This window comes from Eulemur rufifrons, chromosome 21 (assembly GCF_041146395.1).
Source record: "Eulemur rufifrons isolate Redbay chromosome 21, OSU_ERuf_1, whole genome shotgun sequence".
NCBI classification, from domain to species: Eukaryota; Metazoa; Chordata; class Mammalia; order Primates; family Lemuridae; genus Eulemur; species Eulemur rufifrons.
Window position 1 is genome coordinate 15452894 of NC_091003.1, and position 20718 is coordinate 15473611.

The 20718-nt window shown below is 43.2% G+C and overlaps 1 protein-coding gene across 1 annotated transcript in view; it reads left to right on the forward strand.

Annotated features, from left to right (window-relative positions):
• The window catches only part of ANKRD13A (ankyrin repeat domain 13A), a 30256-nt gene that overhangs the window by 6724 nt on the left and 2814 nt on the right, over nt 1-20718 (forward strand). The window contains exons 2-14 of the mRNA XM_069496738.1: nt 3091-3223; nt 4032-4156; nt 6003-6048; nt 7184-7327; nt 8665-8854; nt 12706-12772; nt 14111-14192; nt 15105-15166; nt 15863-15993; nt 16520-16677; nt 17101-17214; nt 18419-18579; nt 20635-20702. Of these exons, the coding sequence (XP_069352839.1) occupies nt 3091-3223; nt 4032-4156; nt 6003-6048; nt 7184-7327; nt 8665-8854; nt 12706-12772; nt 14111-14192; nt 15105-15166; nt 15863-15993; nt 16520-16677; nt 17101-17214; nt 18419-18579; nt 20635-20702 (1481 nt within the window). The remainder of the gene's footprint in view (nt 1-3090; nt 3224-4031; nt 4157-6002; nt 6049-7183; nt 7328-8664; nt 8855-12705; nt 12773-14110; nt 14193-15104; nt 15167-15862; nt 15994-16519; nt 16678-17100; nt 17215-18418; nt 18580-20634; nt 20703-20718) is intronic.

Consider the following 20718-nt stretch of genomic DNA (forward strand, 5'->3'; position numbering starts at 1 on the left):
CACCAGTGAAGCCATTTGGGCTTGCCCTTTTTGGTGGGTAGTTTTTACTTTTTTTTTTGAACTTTTTAAAAAAATATTTTTTTTTTTTTTTTTTTGAGACAGAGTCTCACTTTGTTGCCCAGGCTAGAGTGAGTGCTGTGGCGTCAGCCTAGCTCACAGCAACCTCAAACTCCTGGGCTCAAGTGATCCTCCTGCCTCAGCCTCCTGAGTAGCTGGGACTACAGGCATGCGCCACTATGCCCGGCTAATTTTTCTATATATATATTTTTAGTTGTCCATATAATTTCTTTCTATTTTTAGTAGAGACGGGGTCTCGCTCTTGCTCAGGCTGGTCTTGAACTCCTGACCTTGAGCGATCCACCCGCCTCGGCCTCCCAGAGTGCTAGGATTACAGGCGTGAGCCACTGCGCCCGGCCTAAAAAAATATTTTTATATAAAAAAATTTTTATAAATTATTTTTTAAAAAATTTGAGACAGTCTCACTCTGTTGGGTGGGCTAGAGTGCCATGGTGTCAGCCTAGCTCACAGCAACCTCAAACTCATGGGCTCAAGCAATCCTCCTACCTCAGCCTCCTGAGTAGCTGGGGCTACAGGCATGCGCCACCATGCCCGGCTAATTTTTTCTGTATATTTTTAGTTGTTCAGCTAATTTCTTTCTATTTTTAGTAGAGACGGGGTCTTGCTCTTGCTCAGGCTGGTCTTGAACTCCTGAGCTCAAACTATCCACCCGCCTCGGCCTCCTAGAGTGCTAGGATTACAGGCGTGAGCCACCGTGCCTGGCCTGGTGGGTAGTTTTTAAATTACTGATTTTTTTCTCTTGCTGGAAATTTATTCTGATTTAATATTTCTTCTTGAGTCAGTTTTTCCAGTTTGTGTCTCCCTAGGAATTTGTCTTTTTCATCTAAGTTATCTAATTTGTTGGCATATAGTCAGTTCATAGTCTTCCTTTATAATCCTATTTATTAGGTAACCTAATATTTCTGTAGAGTTGCTAACAATATCCCGTCTTTCATTCCTGATTTTAGTAATTGAGTCTCCTCTCTTTTTTTCTTGGTCAGTCTAACTAAATGTTGGTTTTGTTGACATTGTCAAAGACCCAACTTTTCGTTTTGTTGATTTTTCTCTATTGTTTTTCAACTCTCTATTTTACTCATTTCCCTTCCAATCTTTATTCACCCATTGTTTTTAAATCACATTGTCACTATAAGACGTTATGGGATGTCACCCCCTCTTCAAGTGAGGAAAAAGCAATGGGACCCTCTGAAGAGTTTTAATTAGCCATGTAAAGTGTGCTGCTCTGTGACTTGTATATGTTTTTCCCTGTGGTCCAAAATTAGAGAAAGTTAATGTATTGGCTTTTATTTTGTACATTGTAGTTTGAGTGTTAATACCTGGTCTGAGATGTTAGTTTTGTTCTGGAGTATGAATTGTAGTAAGTAGAGTTTCCCCTTTCTTGTGCTGTGGGTTTTTTTTTTTTTTTTTTTTTTTATAATCACCATCTGCAGGTAACCTTTCCTGTGATAAATATTGCTAATCGTCCCCTATTGGCAATCAGTGTGCTAAACCCAGCCCCTTTCATTTAGATTGAATTTGCTAGGTAAGACAGTACTTAGTTTATATAATAGATGTGTGGGAAGATAATGAGTTTGCTAATTCTTTCCTGCTAAACTTGAACTAAGGTCAGAGTTCAGAAGTTCATAGCCTTGTTACTTTTAAGAAAGCAATTATTTAATGCAAGTTAGAGACGAGGGTGGCAGAAACTGGGAAATATAAGACTTGGACCCTACTCTTTGGAATTCGCTATCTCTTTGGTGTCATAGACAAGCCACACCCTTGGGAAAAGTCAGAGAATCATGGGAGGTGGTGTGGACCACATTCCAGGGGACATGATGGTATTTCAGCACCTGGGAGGACACTGAGGCCTAGGATTGGTCCAGGAGGACTCATGTTCAGATAGCAGAATGCCTTCAGCCACTTCTATTATTCCTTGAGAACAGTTCTTATCTTCACTGTGTAATAGCCATGATATGATTTTAGCAAAGCAAGGAGGTTTAATAGCTGTAGGATTGTGGTTGTTTGCCCACAGTCCTGCTTTACCGTCCCTCCTAAGTGGCACGTTCTGTATCTCTTTGGAGACTGCAGTTAGTGCCAGGACAACTAGCATCTCAAATCAAGATAAAGCACGTTTTCTAAGACGTATTAAAAAAGGTTTTACATTCCAAAAGTCCCACGGCAGTTTACTGTGTCCTTGAGAGAACGTTCAGAGCCATGTTTTGCAGGCACTACCCAGTCATCGGGACTTAGCTCGCACCAGAAAAACTGCTGCGTGGCTCTGCAGCCCCGATGCGGGTGCCGAAAGGAGGGCCAGAGTGGCAGGATAGGAATGAAGGGATGAAAGCCAAATGTGCTTGTCTAGCACGGGGAAGAAAACCCCGGAGCGGGGTGGACTGAAATAACGTGTGTGTTTGTACATTTCTCTATAAATATATCCACATACATGCCTGGCAGATCACGCTCCTTGTCTGTAGGACCCGCAGAGGCTGCTGGATTTCTGTGCCACTTCAGGGCACTTGGAACTCAATACACAATAAGAGTGGTGTTTTGGTGGGAATCCAGCCAGAGAATGTAATTTTATTCTGACCCAAATTATCCTCTGTACTTTCAGTTTTGATTAAAGTCCTGCACTTCCTGTTCTAGACTTGAATGCTGATATGTCCTTGAGAAATCCTCCATGTTCTATTTTATAGGCTGATTGCATTTCATGGAAGCCTTGGCCTTATTTAGAGTTAATCTGAGTGCTGTTGAGAGCTTAAAGTTGTGCTGGATGATCTGAGGCCTGTTGCCAACATTTATTTATTAGGCACTTAACTTTACAGAAGAAAGGAACTGAATAACTATCATCTTTACTTATGGTGCCTAGATTCATATTTCAACCATGCCTAAATGCAAACATACCTTTTTGGCCTATGATGCTGTAATTAATGTGCGAATACCGTTTTCTATTTTTTATACTTTATATATGCCTCAAACACATTTCTACATTTTAATATAACATATCCAGTTGTATAAATGCCAGTGTTTACTTCACAGAATGTGGAGGCTCAGGACCCACGAGGTCGAACGTTACTGCATCTTGCTGTTTCTTTGGGACATTTGGAATCTGCTCGAGTCTTGCTCCGACATAAAGCAGATGTGACAAAAGAAAATCGCCAGGGATGGACAGGCAAGTATACTTTTAAATAATTGAAAATCATTCATTTTGGTTTCTCTTTCTGAATTAAGGCCAGTCTCAATCATCATTTTCCTCAAGAGTCATCTTTTTAAGACTCTTCCTCTCTTGGGATTAGGGGCTGGGATGAGCAAATGAGAGCCAGGGAGGATGCTGTTGATCTGCAACACAGTGGCCCCAGTTGTGTCCTGGGCCAGAGCCCTTGATAGAGAGAGCGACTCTTCATCCAGGAACGGCTCTTGGTGCAAACTTCTTCCACCATATGTGAGCATGGAGGCCAGTTTTCTTTTGAGGAATATGGCGGTCACTCTAGTGAATCCATCAGGATAGGCAAAAATCAAAAAGAAATTATACTTAGAAGTAGCTTCTTCTTGTGAAATCCTGACATTTCACTTTTTTTGCAAGTTCTCTTACTGTTGATCAGAATAATTTTGTGTTGACTGAGCAGGGATACTCCTAGCACAAGCCCTGCCTACCAGATCCATGCGTAATCACGGTTGTGTCATCGTAGGGTTAAAGCCAGCTCTCTCAAACACTGTCGGGGGGGTTTCAGAACCAGTGGTGAGAATGGGGAGGGGGAGGGTGGTGGGGGGTACGATCAAGATACTAAGAAGGCCCTGTTTTCTTTTCTTTACTTAGTTAAGAGCTAGGAATCAGAAGTCATGTTCGCAAATGATAAGGTTGGGCTACAGCCTATCTCCTGCTTTGAAGAAAATTTTGGTGTTTGATTTATATAGATACTTCTCAGACTGGCTTTGGAATTTGTCCGAAAGTGATTAAATGTCACCCTTTTGTTTTCTAGTTTTACACGAGGCCGTGAGCACCGGCGATCCCGAGATGGTGTACACGGTTCTTCAACATCGAGACTACCACAACACATCCATGGCCCTGGAGGGAGTCCCTGAGCTGCTCCAGAAAATTCTCGAGGTATCCATAAAAATGTGACCATGCCATAGTTTCAGCTAAATGCCAACACAATAACTGGAGACATAGCGTGACAGCCTTGCGTGCCTTCCTAAAGAATTTTGTGAATAGTGAATACGATATATCGAGTACCAAGTCGCATTATGCTTTGCCTTTCCAATTGTTGAAGTGTGGGGTCTTCCGCAGATTATGTTTCTGGGTTACTGGGCTTACCCTTTTAAGTGCTATTTAAAATATATAAGTTAAGGAAAATAGACATCAAACACCATTTATCTAGGTGCCTGTTTTCCTAAAAGCTAAGCATAGGTAATCTTGAGGAAGTTGTGCTAAGCATCCGTGACCATACAGGGATTTTCAGGATCTGTTGAGGCTCAGAGGTCTGTGTGCAGCTTATCCTTGCCAACCTTGTCACTTCTAGCCGTTAGTATTTTGCAACTTTTAATCCATTGCCTTTATTTATTGAAAAAAATCAATAACTCTATCAGAAAAGGAACAACTTTGTTATAAGTAAGACAATCATTGCTCATTATCTGAGCACTCTTTTAAAAACAATTTCTACGGTACTTAAGCTAAATCGTGCCTAAGTTATTCATTTCCCATATACCACAACGAAATCTCCCATGAAACATGCACTAGTTGTATGCATTGTTTTAAAAATAGGTGTGTATTTATGAGCGTGCAGAGATCATATGGATTTGTCATCTAACTGACTGCAGGAGGAACTACATCATTTGCCCTTTGACAAATCAGAAAATGACTTATTTAACATGGGGTCACCCTTCATTTAAAAAATTCAGTGTAAAGGATTTTTTTTTAACACGTATTGATCCACGTCAGTGGACTGCATTGAATTGTATTCTCTGCATGAAGCAATAGACAGCCCATAGCACCAGAGGCTGTTGTTGAAGTCTTGGCTTTCAGCTGTGTCTCCTTGTAACAGGTGTCAGCCTTTCTTATCAGCTAGCTCTTAGAGGTTGTCTCTGCCCATCATTGGGATCCTGGCTGGTTTTATTCCAGGGTAGATTCTTGGCCTTCCTGCCCTGTGCTTCTGTACAAACCATGGCGAAGGTGTGGGTGTTAGGGAACAGGAAAACACCTGGAATTTCTAGCATTTCTCTTCTTGGATGATAACTGTTGGCTTTCTTAATCTTTAAGAACCTTCTATTGTTGAGAGACTATCAAAGAAAAACCAAACAAAAAGGGTTAAAAAAAAAATAACTTTCCATAAGAATTCACAGTAGGTAAGAAAATAATCCTAAACAGGGCTGCTCTGATGGTATAAAACTTCAAAAAGCCAAATTCTACAAGTTTAAGAGAGAGTCGGGCAAAATTTTCTGTTAACTGGAGGGAAAGGCAACATCCTGGGGAAGTGATGTCCAGCAGTCTCTTTGGGTTTCACGGCGTAGTCCGATAAATATACAGCCTTTTACAGTAAAGTTCCTTGTAGAATAGATGGACTTGACATTCCTTTCTCTTGCTTAGAATAGGCTGTTGCCCACATTGCGTGGCAGTGCTTAAGGCCGTCCTCCCACGCTCGTCTTTCTGTTACTGGCAGGAACCTGACTGCACCCCAAACCAGGTTTTGGCCCCCTCCGAGATCGTGGCTTTCTCTTAACTTTCTTAACTGTCGAGATATGTTTTATATCAAAGTAAAATAACAGCCTGAATACAGAGTAAGTAATGGGCTTACATTTTAATTTCTTCTTGTTTTCTCTGTTCTCCCTTAATTTTTTTAAGCCCGGGTTTTGTTTTGTTTTTTATAAAAAAAAACCCTATTAACCCTCGCTGTGTTTGTGTTTAGTTAATAGTGCCAAGAGTAATCTATTTTAAACCTTTGTCTGCCCTTTAGGCTCCAGATTTCTATGTGCAGATGAAATGGGAGTTCACCAGCTGGGGTGAGTGGCTGTGGGCTTTGTAGTTTCTTTCTCTTTCTAAATTTACTTAGCCTGAGTGTAAGTTTATTTTTCCTTTATAAAAGTTACATGTATTTTTTTTTTTTAATCTAGCAAATGCATAGAGAAGAATAAGGAAAGATAGTCCCATTTAAATCCAATTACTGTTAATGCTTTGGGTGTTTTTCTTCTAGTCTTCACCCCCCATGCATGGGACTTTTTCTCCTAAGCATCGATAAATATAGTATATGGACAGTTTTCTTTTCTCCTTTCATTGCTTATAGATGACATCCATATTATTAATTTTTAAAATGTGACTTTAAATTGCTGGAATTTTAGTAAGTAGATTTACCGTAATTTACGCACTTCCTTATGTGGTTTAGCTTAATTCTTTTAAATTTGTTTCTAAAGGAGAAGAGGTGAATATTGGAATAGCTTGTTTTTTTTGTACCAAATGGATGTATTTCTGCAAAGTATTATGTAAGGCAATTGACTAACAGAGTGTTTGCATAGATGTTCTACTTTTATTTCTTGTAGATGAGTTAATTCCTAACTCCTGGGGTTTCAGCCATGTCCATTTCCAGACTTCCCTTTCAGGCAAGAAGTCATATTTGTAAGGAAACATTTAAACGAAGTAAAAAGCATATAAAACAAGAGAACTTCAGATTGTTCCGAGGAACTAAGGAGTTCTTTCCTAATGCAAATAATCACTCTAACTTTAGGTTTTGTTAAGAAGTGGCATTATTTTAGACATTTGATATCCCGCATGGCGGATGTGACAATATGGTAGGCCAGAGCCATATGGCGAGAGCAGCACATGTGAATGAGGAGGGCCAGATGGACGTGCTCTCTAGCGCTGGTGGGGGTCGATAAGTGGGGTTCATTTGGGGATTGAGAATGCCCTTGGGAAATCTGTTGTAGAGTTTACTCCGACAAATGGAATAGATGGCCCATTTTTATTTTTTAAGAGTGACTTCCTGTATGATAAGTGTGGCACCAAGAAGTCCAATTCTATTATGATTTGACAGTCACCATCTTGCCAGTCCCCTCCTTTTACTAAAGTCAGCGTCTTGATTTCCAGGCCCGGGTGCTGCGCGTGGCCCTTGGGTTTTCTCAGTAGTTTGCTTCTCTCCTCCAGTGCCCTTGGTTTCCAGAATATGCCCGAATGACGTCTGTCGCATTTGGAAAAGCGGTGCCAAACTGCGAGTCGATATCACATTGCTGGGATTTGAAAACATGAGCTGGATAAGAGGGAGGCGTAGTTTTATATTTAAGGGAGAAGGTGAGCAATTTTGTTCTAGTAATCACTGCTCCAGCTAAATTACAGGGTGATTTTTAACCATCAATACGTGTTCACGTTCATGTGGCTTTTCTGCTTGATCCTTTCTGGGGCATGTTTTTTTTTCCCTTGGTTATTCTTTTTTTTTTTTTTTTTGAGACAGAGTCTCACTCTGTTGCCCAGGCTAGAGTGAGTGCCATGGCGTCAGCCTAGCTCACAGCAACCTCAAACTCCTGAGCTCAAGCGATCCTCCTGTCTCAGCCTCCCGAGTAGCTGGGACTACAGGCATGCACCACCATGCCCGGCTAATTTTTTCTATATATATTTTTAGCTGTCCATATAATTTCTTTCTATTTTTTTTTTTTTTTTTTGAGACAGAGTCTCACTCTGTTGCCCAGGCTAGAGTGAGTGCCGTGGCGTCAGCCTAGCTCACAGCAACCTCAAACTCCTGAGCTCAAGCGATCCTCCTGTCTCAGCCTCCCGAGTAGCTGGGACTACAGGCATGCGCCACCATGCCCGGCTAATTTTTTCTATATATATTTTTAGCTGTCCATATAATTTCTTTCTATTTTTAGTAGAGGTGGGGTCTCGCTCTTGCTCAGGCTGGTCTCGAACTCCTGAGCTCAAACGATCCGCCCACCTCGGCCTCCCAGAGTGCTAGGATTACAGGCGTGAGCCACCGCGCCCGGCCTCTTTCTATTTTTTTAGTAGAGGTGGGGTCTCGCTCTTGCTCAGGCTGGTCTCGAACTCCTGAGCTCAAACGATCCGCCCACCTCGGCCTCCCAGAGTGCTAGGATTACAGGCGTGAGCCACCGTGCCCAGCCTTCTTGGTTATTCTTATTAATTATTCAGCTCTGGCTAGTTCTCCTGCATGTGTCCTTTACTGCCCAACATGTTACCCTTGTGACACGTGACTTTCCTGAGCCTTTGAGCACAAGCCTTCTGTGGTGGTCTGTGTATTCCCGCCATCATCAGGCGTGGCCCTCCTAATGGAGGGTGAGAAAGGCATTGCCCACCCAGTGTTGTGCGTGCATAAATTATATTAATTATGTAATAATGTATTGCATAAAGGCCATAGATGAAATGTGTTGCTAATAAAAAATGCGAATTATCAGACATTTTGCATCTTTGGGGAAGATGGCTCAGAGCCTCCTGTGAATTGTGGAAAGCTGGCCAGATAATCTCGGTGCAGCTAGGTAATCAGTAATCAATACATTTTAGCATTTATCACATAACACCTGGGAGGAAAAATGTGACATGATGCATTTGCACATGTGAGGCTTCCTTGTTTTGCATCCTCCTTGTTTTGTGTTTAGTTATGCCCTTGTTTCCATTAACAGACAACTGGGCGGAGTTGATGGAAGTCAACCACGATGACAAAGTCGTGACCACCGAACACTTTGACCTTTCCCAAGAGATGGAGCGCCTCACCCTGGACTTGATGAAGCCAAAAAGCAGGGAAGTTGAGCGGCGGCTCACAAGCCCAGTCATTAACACCAGCCTCGATACTAAAAATATTGCCTTTGAAAGGTACGAATTTAGACTCTGAATTTTAATGTCTAATCCCCGTGCTGCCATCTTTAGTGACATGTATTGCATTAATTGCAAATGACGGATGGATCAGGACTTTTCTAACATGACACAACAAATACTCGTGGGTTTTAAGATTGATCTCTCCTCTAACCAAATAGAAACCGTAGCTGTCATTCTACGTTGCCTGTCACTTTTATAGCACATGGGTTAAGTCTCGGAGAAATGTCTTCATGTTCCTTTATGACCCCTCTCTAGTGGATTTTACTTGAATCTTATTTTTGTCTGGCTATTTGTGGACCCATAACACTCCCTAGTCCCAAACCATGGAGCTTTGCATCTCTGGAAGCTAGAATTGACCCAGTGTTGAAGGTACTGATATTAGTCAAAGTCACACTCACCATATAGTTAAATGTGGTTCTTTTTCCCAACTGTGAGACTTACTAGCTTAGAGCAAGAGTCTGGGGGGGGCGTTCCGTTCTGTTCCAGACTCTATGAGAATAATTCTCTAGGGAGGTCTGTGCCTGGGTTGATCCGGATGAGAACACCGTCACTGGTTCTCGTCCTCTGGGTCACAGGATGTGGAGGGCCCCTGGGTGAAAGGAAGCGGAGGCTGTCAGAGCTGTTTGTCTGAGTGTTTCTGCTCTGGAACACGCTGACCTGAGGGGGTCCGCAAGAGCCCTTCCAGTGTTTGCCTAGGATGTCACATCCAGCTCTCCGTAAGCAAAGTAGCGTAACCTGAGCCAAAATGTCACTATTATCCTAGATTTAGGCTTTCTGTTCTCTCAGTGAATATACTAACTGTCCTCACATTTTCTTTTTCTTTTCTTCTTTGTTTCCAATATAAAACTGGTTAATAAAACTGAAAGATTTCTGTTCAATCAAGCATAACACTTGTTAAGTGCGCTGTTCTAGTTTAGACCGAGCTGTGGAATGAGGGTGTCTGTTTCTAGCAGAATAAAAAAAAACCCCAGAATGTCCAGCCTGGTGTGGCGTCCAGGTGCCACTGCTGCTTCGATAGGAGCATTGCATGCCCTGGGGCAGGGTCAGTCCTCTTTTGCCAGTCTCTGTGGTCTGCCAGGGTTAGCAAAGCTCAGGGACTGACTGGCTTTACCTGGGAGGGTCCTGGAAAGACATCTTCAGGCTTCAGCCTCTGCAGACGGTGAGGGCACCTTCAGCTTAGGGCTCTGATTGTGAGGCCGGAAGATAGAGGAGGCTGCCCTCCCTGCCACTGCCTATTGGTAGAGATGAGAGTTGGAAGAACTGAACGCCATCAGCAGGGCTCCTAAAGAGCTGTGCAACTTTGGGCAAGTGGCCTAACCTCTCTGGTTTTCTGTTTCCTTAGCTGAAAGAAAAAAAGAAGTGAACCCGGAGCTGAAGTCTCTGAAGCCTGTGACTCTATGATGTCTTAAGAAGAGACATTGTTCCCTATTTAGTTCAGTAGCAGAGTTGCTAGAGTCATTGTTTGTCATTAAGTATAATTTATGAAGAGAATGTGACTGTCACTGGCTGCTGCCCCACGGAGCATAGATGGGAAATGATAGCACGTTCCATTTGTGCTGAGGGCTGGGGCATGTTTTGTATCGGCATGGGTACAAGCTTTTCAAGCTGTTGGAGCTAATTCTCCTTGTGCAACTGACAGTGTGTTGCTGAGAGAGAATCTCTGGAAGACAGCTGCTTTTTTTACAGTGCTCAGAATTCAGTGTGCGCTCAGTGAGCTTGTGCATCGAGGCAGGATTGGGGCCACTCTTGAGTATGAGGTTTGCTAGTACGAAAAGTGAGCATGTCTATTTCTAACCAGAGGCGTGAGTGTACATTTGATTGAATTCGGAAGGTGTGGCTGTCTTGTTTCATGACAGTCACTTTTGTCCATGCCTTCTCATGTGTTACTTGGAGCTTGATGTTTACAAATTGATACCCTCCCCCGATGAATTTTCGGCCTTCAATATATACTCTCTGGTTGCAAGTTTGGATTTTTTTCTTTGAAAAATTATGCTCTGCCCATCTCAAATAGAACATTCCCTCCTTGCCACCTCCAGAGCCTTTCTCCACATTACGTAGCAGCCACCAAGACACGGTGCCTGCTGAGTGGCCTTTGGTGTGGTGGTCTCAGTGGAGACAGAGGTAAAAATGGCGCAAGACGGGGAGCTGGGTGTTCTGTCACCTCTAGATGCTTCTGCATGCAGAGTTAGTCAAGAGCCAAGGAGTCCTTGCGATCTTGGTCTGAAAACAGGGTGTAGGCGCTGAGTTTAATAACTAAAGTGCTGTCAGCGAGTGGGAATGCAAAGGGGAGCAGAAGGCAGGATTGCCCCTAGAGCAGGGGCAGCCGAGCGAGGAGCTCGCGGGTTGCTGGGGAGAAAAGCGCAGCTCCGTCTCAGCGTGCGTGAAGAACGAGGTGGGGCAGACGCAGCCCTCCGTTAGTCCCTCATTAGACTCTGTGGCAGAAAACAGTGATTTCCTGGGCCAACATGCCAAGTGACTTAAGCAAACAAGGAACCGAGGTTTGAATGAAAAGGCATATCTTGATTTTCACGTACTGACGGCTGACAGGAGACTGGTTTATTAATCCGTTGAGTGTGGTCCCCGGCCCCGGCGGCTTTCTGTCTCCGAGGTGTACGTTGGAGACAGCTAGCATTTGATGCAATCTCTTTAGGATTCCCTCTGTTTCCCTCCATGGGGCATGCTGTGCTCATTATAGACACCTGGTAGGAAAATCGAAAGCCCTCCTTTTCCAAGGGGCTAAAATCCATATATAAACTCATTATACCCCATCTGGACTAATTTCATTTACCAAATCCCATTAGAAGAAAGGCAAAAACGGTTCGGAGACACAAAATGCAAATAACCACGTATGTTCTTTGTGACACAGCTAACCTGCTGCCACTTCCTGAGCTTCACTGCGTGACATCCCACTTCATTCAGGGGTCAGAGCCGAGGGCAGGCTGTTGCCCTGCACAGGGCCAAGCGGAGCTAGGATGTGATGTCCTAGACAAAGGGCAGGGCTGGTCGGGGGTCCCCTAGGAGGGGTAGTGTTTCCCAGGGCAAGCTGCTTTGGAAAAGGATCAGAGCCTCTTGACTGCTTTTGATTCTTAGATACATTTTTTTCAGGAGAACGTTGAGTTGCCGAACTGGGTTTGGGGGCACAGTCTCAATGCTGCAGCTGCTGCTGGAGTGCGGGGCTACTCTCAAAGCAGTTCCACAGAGCCGGGCTCAACAGCCTGGCTGAAAAACTGCTTCTCACACCCTTTCTCCCCTTCTCCCTGCTGCACCAAACCCGACAATACATGTGACGCACAAGCCATTGCACAGGCATTAATGGCTTCTCCAAGCAGCTCGCCAGAGTGCCGAGTTCCTGGACTACCTGCTCTCTTCCGAGGAGCGGGATGGTCTGGGCCTCATTGTTCCAAGGATTCCTTGACTGAGATGCAGCTGCTTATGGAGATAGCGCACTGACGTCTGTGCCCGCAGATAAGATGACCCAGATAAATGCTCTGACCCAGATACCACCTTGTGGCGAGCCCTCAGACACTGGTCATCTTCATTCACTTCCTTAGGACAGCTGTCCAATAAATGTCACCACCTTTGTCCTCTATGCTGGCTGTTTTTGTCAAGAAGCCAAGAAGGGAGGCTTTCTATGCCCAGGGTGAGGCCAATTGATTAATAACTGCGGGAGGGGGGCGGGCGATGTTTAAGCCATCTGTCATTGATAGCATCCTTTTGTGGACAACAGGACCATGGTTTCCAAGTGTCCTTCACTAACTTAAGCTGGGGGAAGGAAACTAAAGGCTGCAGGAATGAATCTCAATGGCATATTGTACATGTAGAAATTTGTGGTGTTCACTTTTTATCAGAACTAAATCCGGATTCTGGGGCTGGAGGACAGATAAAGCAGAAGTTGTTAATGGTTACGAAGCAAAGGTAAAAGGAAACTCTTAAAATAAGATTTAATATAGCTATTTAGCTTCTATGCAAACGAGGAGTCTGTTCCGATTTTTTCATGCACCTGTGCCATGAAGATGCTCTGGGGAATCAGTACTGTCTATGTGTCTCTCACTTGGACTTTTTATTTTATCTTACTTGACTTGGAGAAAATAGGATGGCACGTCCCGAGGAGGTCTCTAGCTATGCCAAAGAGAAACAGCATAGAGAAATGAGTACGGGTACCAGTTGTGCCAGTGGGAATGACTTTAATTTAAAAAAAAAAAAAAAATGAAAGAAAGAAAATAGAGGAAGGATTAGACTTAACATGTTTGTTCAAATATTGCATAGTAGCTTTTGAGTCTCTATTTTTTTCAAATCAGGCTAATTGCAGCCGGCAGGCTCCTAGCTCATTTAACATGACATCCACAAATTTAAAATAGTTGGTATTAATAATAGTGGGAGACGACTGTCTATTCAGTCATCTGGCATTTTGTCAGCTGGAAAAGCTCTATTACGTGGCCTTGCCTTGGTCCCGCAGTGCTGCAGGGATTGATGGCTTGCAGCGATCGAGCCAGGTGCTGCAGGGTCCTCTGGTGGCCTCTGAGTGCGCAGAGACAGCTTTACGCCACGCTCAGCAAGATGCATTTAGAAACAGTCGTTCTAGTGCTGAGTGTGTTTTCCCCAGCTTCGAAGGCAGGGAATCCACTTAGGGCATGTACAGTTAACTCCCCGTTAACTGTTACATTTGATCTTCCAGACCACCGTATTCTGTAGTCAACCTTGAGAAAGAGCATTTACTCTGGCAGCTACATAATTTTTGGTCAATGCATGCTGTACCTTTTAAATAGTGACTTGCTCGTTTTCTCTAAATCTGATAGGTCTAGAGAACCTTGCGTTCATCCCTTTTCCTTCTGCCCAGCAGATGGCCATCTAAGTCAATACCATTATAAGATTACCACAAGTCAGTAGCAGGGCGTGATACAGGTTCGGGTACAGTACAGAAGTCCAGGTGGGAAACGTACATTGCAGAACATTTGTTCGCGATTGTTTAGCCACAAGCAGGGCCAGTAGGAAGATGCAGCCTGTCCCTGTCAACTCCTCAGCATTAAAACTGTCAGATATGGAAAGTAACTGTTGATGATGCATTTCTAAGTTGATAGTTTGTATGTTTTTCTCTGAAGGATCCTAATGATCGTTAACCATTTCTCATTTTTATTTTGCTGGATTTTTTTTTTTTTTTTTTTTTTGGCTTCAGCATTCTTGCTCTTGCTAAATGCTTATTTTCTGAGTTTTGATTCCCTGTGTCACTGTTTTCTTTTGCACACATCTCTCAAGGTTTACACAGTAAACAATGTGAGTGTGATCACTAGAATACGCACAGAACATCTGACCGAGGAGGAGAAAAAGAGATATAAAGGTAATCACCGTCGCCCTCCCACTTCCTTTTTTTTTTTTTTTTAATGAGCCTAGAGAGAGCCTTTGTTGGCTCAGTTAAGTTTGGGGTTAATGCGATCAAGATGTGCTAATCTTCACTTCTTTTTTATAAAAATTTCCTTAGTCTGACTCATTCTTGGAGGTGTTCCCCCCGAGTTGGCGTCGGCTGTAATTAAAGCCATTCTTGAGGGCTTGTTTATGTTTTATATGTTATGAAGAACAATTGTTGGATTTGGCCGAAGAAAATAGATAAGGATATTGGAGACTATTTATCATTGGAATGAGTCATGTAGTCCAAACTATCACAATCAAAGATTTGGACAGAACTTGGGCTCTGAGCCAAAACATTGCCAGTATGTGGTTGGCATGCCCCAGCCCAGCCACAGGCTCTGTGGCCTTGTGAAGTTACCTGCCCTCCGTGCCTCAGTTTCCTCAGCAGTGAAAAGGAGGTGATACTGGACCTTCCTCAGAGCTGTTGAGAGAGTTAGGTGATCTATGACATGTGAACTTGCAGAATGGTGCCTGCAGTATGTGGTGAGCGTGTGGTCACCACCACCACTACTGTTACTGCAGTTTGACAGAACCCCTGGGGAGTGCCTGGCCAGGGTGGGACTGGCAGCCAGAGCTGGCTCATTCCGAAGACCAGACTCTTTCCACTGTTCTCCTTTAATCCTTATAACTGTTCATCTGGTTTAGAGATTCTCACAAAAAGCGTAGTATATAAAGGGTAAATCACCTTTGGGTTATTGCGGATGATTTTATCAGCCAGTCTATAAATGGATTCCCTAATGCTGATAGCATAGATCAGAAACTTCAAAATATGATCAAGATTTTTTTTTTTTATAGCCACAAGTAAGATGTAATAATAGACACTAAACTTTTCCATCCTCTGTAGCGGACAGGAACCCACTGGAATCTTTGCTGGGGACTGTGGAACACCAGTTTGGTGCTCAAGGGGTAAGTTGAAGCAATGAGCTTTCAGTGCAGTTTAAGGACAGGAAATGACTTCCCGTGCTTGTGATGGCAATTCCTGGCTCCAGAGCAGGCCACTCTCTGTGAAAAGGTCAAAGAGTGCTCCCAAGCTGGAATTGGGGATTTTGGAAGAGAGTTAGATGAGTGAGGGGTAGTGATGATAGAAATCAGGTGCTTTCTTTCTCATCTGTTATAAACGAAGGGCCTCTCTATAAAAATGGAACTTAAAAAGGACTCATGACTTTATATAGTAACAGAGCACCTTAGCAAACATTTTCTTACTGGATCTTCACAATAACTGTATGAAATTGATACAATGGGTGTCCCTGAGGGTCAGAAAAATGCAATTACCTTTTCATTGTCAAAGCTAGACAGTGACAGAGCTAGAACTCTAAGTCTTCCAAATCTCTTGTACTTTTAGATATTTCTTTCTCTCTTTTCTGTAATCGGGAGATAAAAATGTGAAGGAGAGCGGAGAAATATTTTAAAGTGGAGAACTCCATTAGACTTGCCGTGGAGTTTGGTGACACTTGTAGATTTTCTTGCTCTGTGCAGTCACTTAATAAAAATAAGTTAATGACTAGAACTTCCTGCCCCGTAGCTGGTTAACATGTCCTCCTCTGAGACCGAGTGCGCTAGGCCTCCACTTGTGAGTGTCACTTGGCATTTCTGACTCGGCAGGACCTCACCACGGAATGTGCCACCGCAAACAACCCGACAGCCATCACGCCTGACGAGTACTTCAACGAAGAGTTTGATCTGAAAGACAGGGACATCGGAAGGCCGAAAGAGCTGACGATTAGAACACAGAAGTAAGAGAGAGTCAGCCGCCGTTTTCAGCTCATGGGTTGTTCCAGAAGTTGTGCTGTTTTGTGGTGTTACGTTTGGCCATTCCTCTGCCCCTTTTTTTAAAAAAAATAATTTTTAAATTACTTTATGCCATGATACTTAATGGTGGATTGCCCATCTTATTAGCCATTTTCCAAATAGAATATAGATTGGATGTAGGAATTCCTTGTTATTATTTTTTTTAACTGTCAGCGAGCTTCAGCTGATCAGATGAAATGGTTCCCACCAGCTATCGATGTCACCTTGTTTGCCGTCAATTAAGGCTGCTGCAGTGGGAAGCTGTAATGCAGGTCATTTTCCCCGATTGCCAGGTTTCAGGGGGAGCTGAATTCATTGTGGTTATAGACCCCCAATAGCCCTGAATTAGGAGATCACTGGGCAGAGTGTGGAGTAGGTAGGCTGGTGTTGTCTAGCCTACTGCGTTAACGGTAATCTCCTTTTCCCACCCGGTAGAGATGGCCTCAGTCTTCTCTCGGTTGAATCCTGCAGGTTTAAAGCAACGCTATGGATGTGTGAAGAGTTTCCCCTCTCTCTCGTGGAACAGGTCATTCCCATCATTGACCTGATGGCTCGAACTAGTGCTCATTTTGCAAGATTGAGAGATTTCATCAAATTAGAATTCCCGCCTGGATTTCCTGTCAAAATAGGTACTGTTACATACGCCTCAGGAACACTTGTAGGTTCTGCCTGTTTTTGTTGGGGGAAGAACGTGCTTCTAAGAATCGGAGCACTTTAAGCACAAAGTATTAATATCATATAATAGACATAATAGAGGCGGTCAGAATTATCCTCTGGTTTAATATGATTTAAAGAAATGTCATGATTCTTGGCTTTCAGATGTAAAAAGGCATAAAAATATGACACAGTCATTGTTTTAGTGTCAAACCTTAAGTGAAACTTAAGTCTCTGGGTCTGTTTTCCCATCTATATATTGGGGAGGCTTATTAGGATTAGATGAAATTATATTTCTAAAAAGTGCTTGGCACAGCACTAGCATAATAAGTACTCAGTAAATAAATAACTATTGTTATTCTCATAAAGTTTATTTATAAGAGCTTTTATTTTGTTAGAAATTCCCTTGTTTCATGTCTTAAATGCACGGATTACGTTTGGAAACGTCAATGGTTGTAGCACTGCCGAAGAAAACGTATCTCAAAATGTGGAAGGGACCCAGGCCGATTCAGGTAAAAAAAAAAAAATTGTTTTGTGATTTTTTTTTTTAATTCATCCAGTCATTATACTAATTATTCAGCATGAAATTGGAGTATCTTATGAAATAGATCTCTACGTCAGATGGATGAAAGGAAATTTTAGATTTAGTTTCGATTAAGTAAAAAACAACTTGTAGAATATGTGTGATCCCACTTGTAGTAAAAAGACAGCATGTTCTTAAGAATCAACTTTATTGAGGTATACTATACACACAATAGAATGCTCCCATTTTAAGTGTGACAGTTCCATGCATCTTGACAAATGTATACATCTTGTAGCCACCACCACAGTCAAGATGGGGAGCATTTCTATATGCCCCCAAACTTCCTCATGCTCCTTTGCCATTAATCCAATTCATATTTTTAGATGCTTTTGTAAATTGATTTTATTATTTTTATTTTCCAGTTAATCGAATATAGAAATATAATTGATTTTTGTATTTTGACCTTGTATCTTGTAACATTACTGAATTCACTTGACTTCTGGCAGCTTTTTTGTAGATGCCTTAGAATTTCTTACACACATGATCATCCCTGTGAATAAAGACAGTTTTACTTTTTCCTTTCCAATTTTAAGTCTTTTATTTCTTTGTCTTGCCTTATTACACTGGCTAGGATGTCCAGTACAATGCTGAATAAAGGTGGTAAGAATGGACATCCTTGCATTGTTCCTGATTTTAGGGGAGGCATGGCTGTTTCGTCATTAGCTATGATGTCAGCTGTCAGTTTTATGTTTACCACATTTCGTAATACGAAAGGAAAATACACATTGGTGTGACTGTATGTTATGTTCACACTTATATACCCACCCACACTTACATACATCGCATTCCTCAAAGGATACACAAGTGAGTAAGGGCTACTTCTGGAGTTTGGAAATCGTAGCACGGGCACAGGGAGAGAAATCTTCACTGTTCATTTTACAGTAGTCTAGACTTTATGACTGTGCATTATTTTTTCACACACACACAAAAAAAAATCCAGGCCCAGAAAAGCCATATTCTGGTATTTTTTTCCATCATGATTCTTCCTCAAAATCTTTCACATAATCACAAACTTTATTATTATCCTTTTAGTCCTTTCATTATTTTTAATTTAAAAAAAATTTGCAAAAAGTTGGAGTAGAAATTAATTGTAATGAACTCAGACAGTGGGTGGTTTGCCTTTTGTGTTTCAGCTTCCCAGGTCACAAACTTTGAGGTCGATCAGTCCGTGTTCGAAATTCCCGAATCTTACCACATTCAAGACAATGGCAGAAATGTGCATTTGCAGGACGAAGATTACGAGATCATGCAGTTCGCCATCCAGCAGAGCCTGCTGGAGTCCAGCAGGGGCCAGGTGCGTTTGGCAGAATGAATGGCAGGGCTCGGGAGGGCTTACCCTCCGATTTGGCTAACCCAGGAGACTTACTTTAAATAACTAGTTTGCCGCATTCATGGTATTAGATTATTTTGATTTTTTTCTTTTTTTAAAAAAAATAATTTTTATAATTTTTGTGAGGAGGGGTGTTCAGTTGCCTTTTTTTTGTTGTTGTTGTTGAGACAGAGTCTCACTCTGTCACCACGGGTGGGAGTGCAGTGGCGTCATTGTAGCTCACAGCAACCTTCAACTCCTGGGCTCTAGGCGATCCATCTGCCTCAGCCTCCCGGGTAGCTGGGACTACAGGCGCACACCACAATGCCTGGCTGGATTATTATTATTTTTTTTTATTTCTTTTTGGTAGAGATGGGGGTGGGGGGGTCTCACTCTTGCTCAGGCTGGTCTCAAACTCCTGAGCTCAAGCAATCCTCCTGCCTCAGCCTCCCAGAGTGTTAGGATTACAGGCATGAGCCACCTCGCCCAGCCACTTAGACTATTTTGTATTTCATGCACCTGGTGTCTTTACAAAAGCTTGTTATGTAAGAGACCATCTGCATAACCCCAGTCAGCACAGTCACAAGATGTCTTCAGAAAGACTTTGCTTTTACTCATATTCACCCAGGTAGCTCGCACTGTGTATTTTTCCAGATGTACTTTATAATTTTCTAGTACTGGAGCAGTAAATTCATGCTAATTTCACACTGTCATGTTTTTTTCTGGAATATTATCCATGGTTGGTAGCCTTAGATAAAAGTAGTGTTGTGGATTTTAATCCCAACTCCTTCTCCAGGGAGTATCACCTCCTTAAACTCTCTCTAGGTCTCTAGTGAAATACAGAGCTAAGGACAGGACAGACCTGTCTAAGAAGAGTTGCCCTCCCCCTGCCTTTTTTTTTTGAGATGGGGTCTCACTATGTTGCCCAGACTGAAGTACAGTGGCACAATCATAGCTCACTGCAGCCTTGAACTCCTGGGCTCAAGTGATCCTCCCACTTCAGCCTCCTAAGTAGCTGAGACTACAGGTCTGCACCACCACACCCAGCAGAACAATCACCTTTTATATGGTTCTCCCTCCAGGGCCTCACCTGCCTGGCTTGAGGTCCTCTTCCCCTATATCAACTGTGTCTGTCCCCTCCCTCCTATGGCTCCTGGCTCCACTAGGGTGGGGTCTGGTCTGCCTCCACCACCCTCTGGTGTGTCCTGGGATCTTGCAGTCCATTTATTTGTTTGTTGGTTTTTTCTTCTATCATTCATTCAGCAGCCGTTTGCAGAGTGTCTGCTGTTTGCCAGGCACTGGGAATTCTTTGCGGAAGCAGCCCCCAGCCCTGCTCTTCCCGGGCTGCTAAGCTTTGAGAACAGTACCCACACTCTAGCATCCCCACTGGCTCAGGCTGCCGGCTTTCCGGTTTTATCCTTGAGTCTCAGAGCTCAGGGGATGTGAGTCCCCCTCCTTCACTCCCCGCTGCCACCACCACGGACACCCTCCCAGACCCATTCCGTTTTCTGAGGCTGCTGGGCCGAGGGCCAAACCCTGGAGCAGGCAGATTCCCTTTGGGAGGCCTCCTGGGAGAAGACCCCGCCCTGGCCAGCTCGGTCAGCTCAGCGTGCTTTTCCTTTCCCTGCGTACGTGCGTTGACCTTAGCTTTTCCCCTCAGTATCTGCATAAACCCTGTGGCCCTAAGCTTTGATAGGGGGAGTAGCCAAAGACTACTGACACTGAATTGTCTTCTAATCTTGCCCTAAAAGAATCACCTGCTTTGGTCATTTAAGCTTTGCACAAGGTGAGCTGTTTGCAATATACTGATTTTGTGGAACGTGAGAGGAGGTCATGGCTGAGTCAGGCTGTGGCGTATACTATCTGACATGCAGGTGTTGTTTTCGAGGTAACCCAAGTCCCCGTTGGTTCTTTACACAGTACTATCAATAATGGGTATGCAAATATTTTTAATTTTGTCCCTGTTGCTTTTGTTTCCTTATCAGTGTGACACCTGTTTCTTCTAAGAGGTATTCACATCTGTCGTGTTTGTTTTTCCAGGAACTTCTAGGACCAGCTTCGAATGGCGGGATCAACCAGACCCAAGCCTATGATGACCAGTATGAGAGGTGACTGACGTGACTT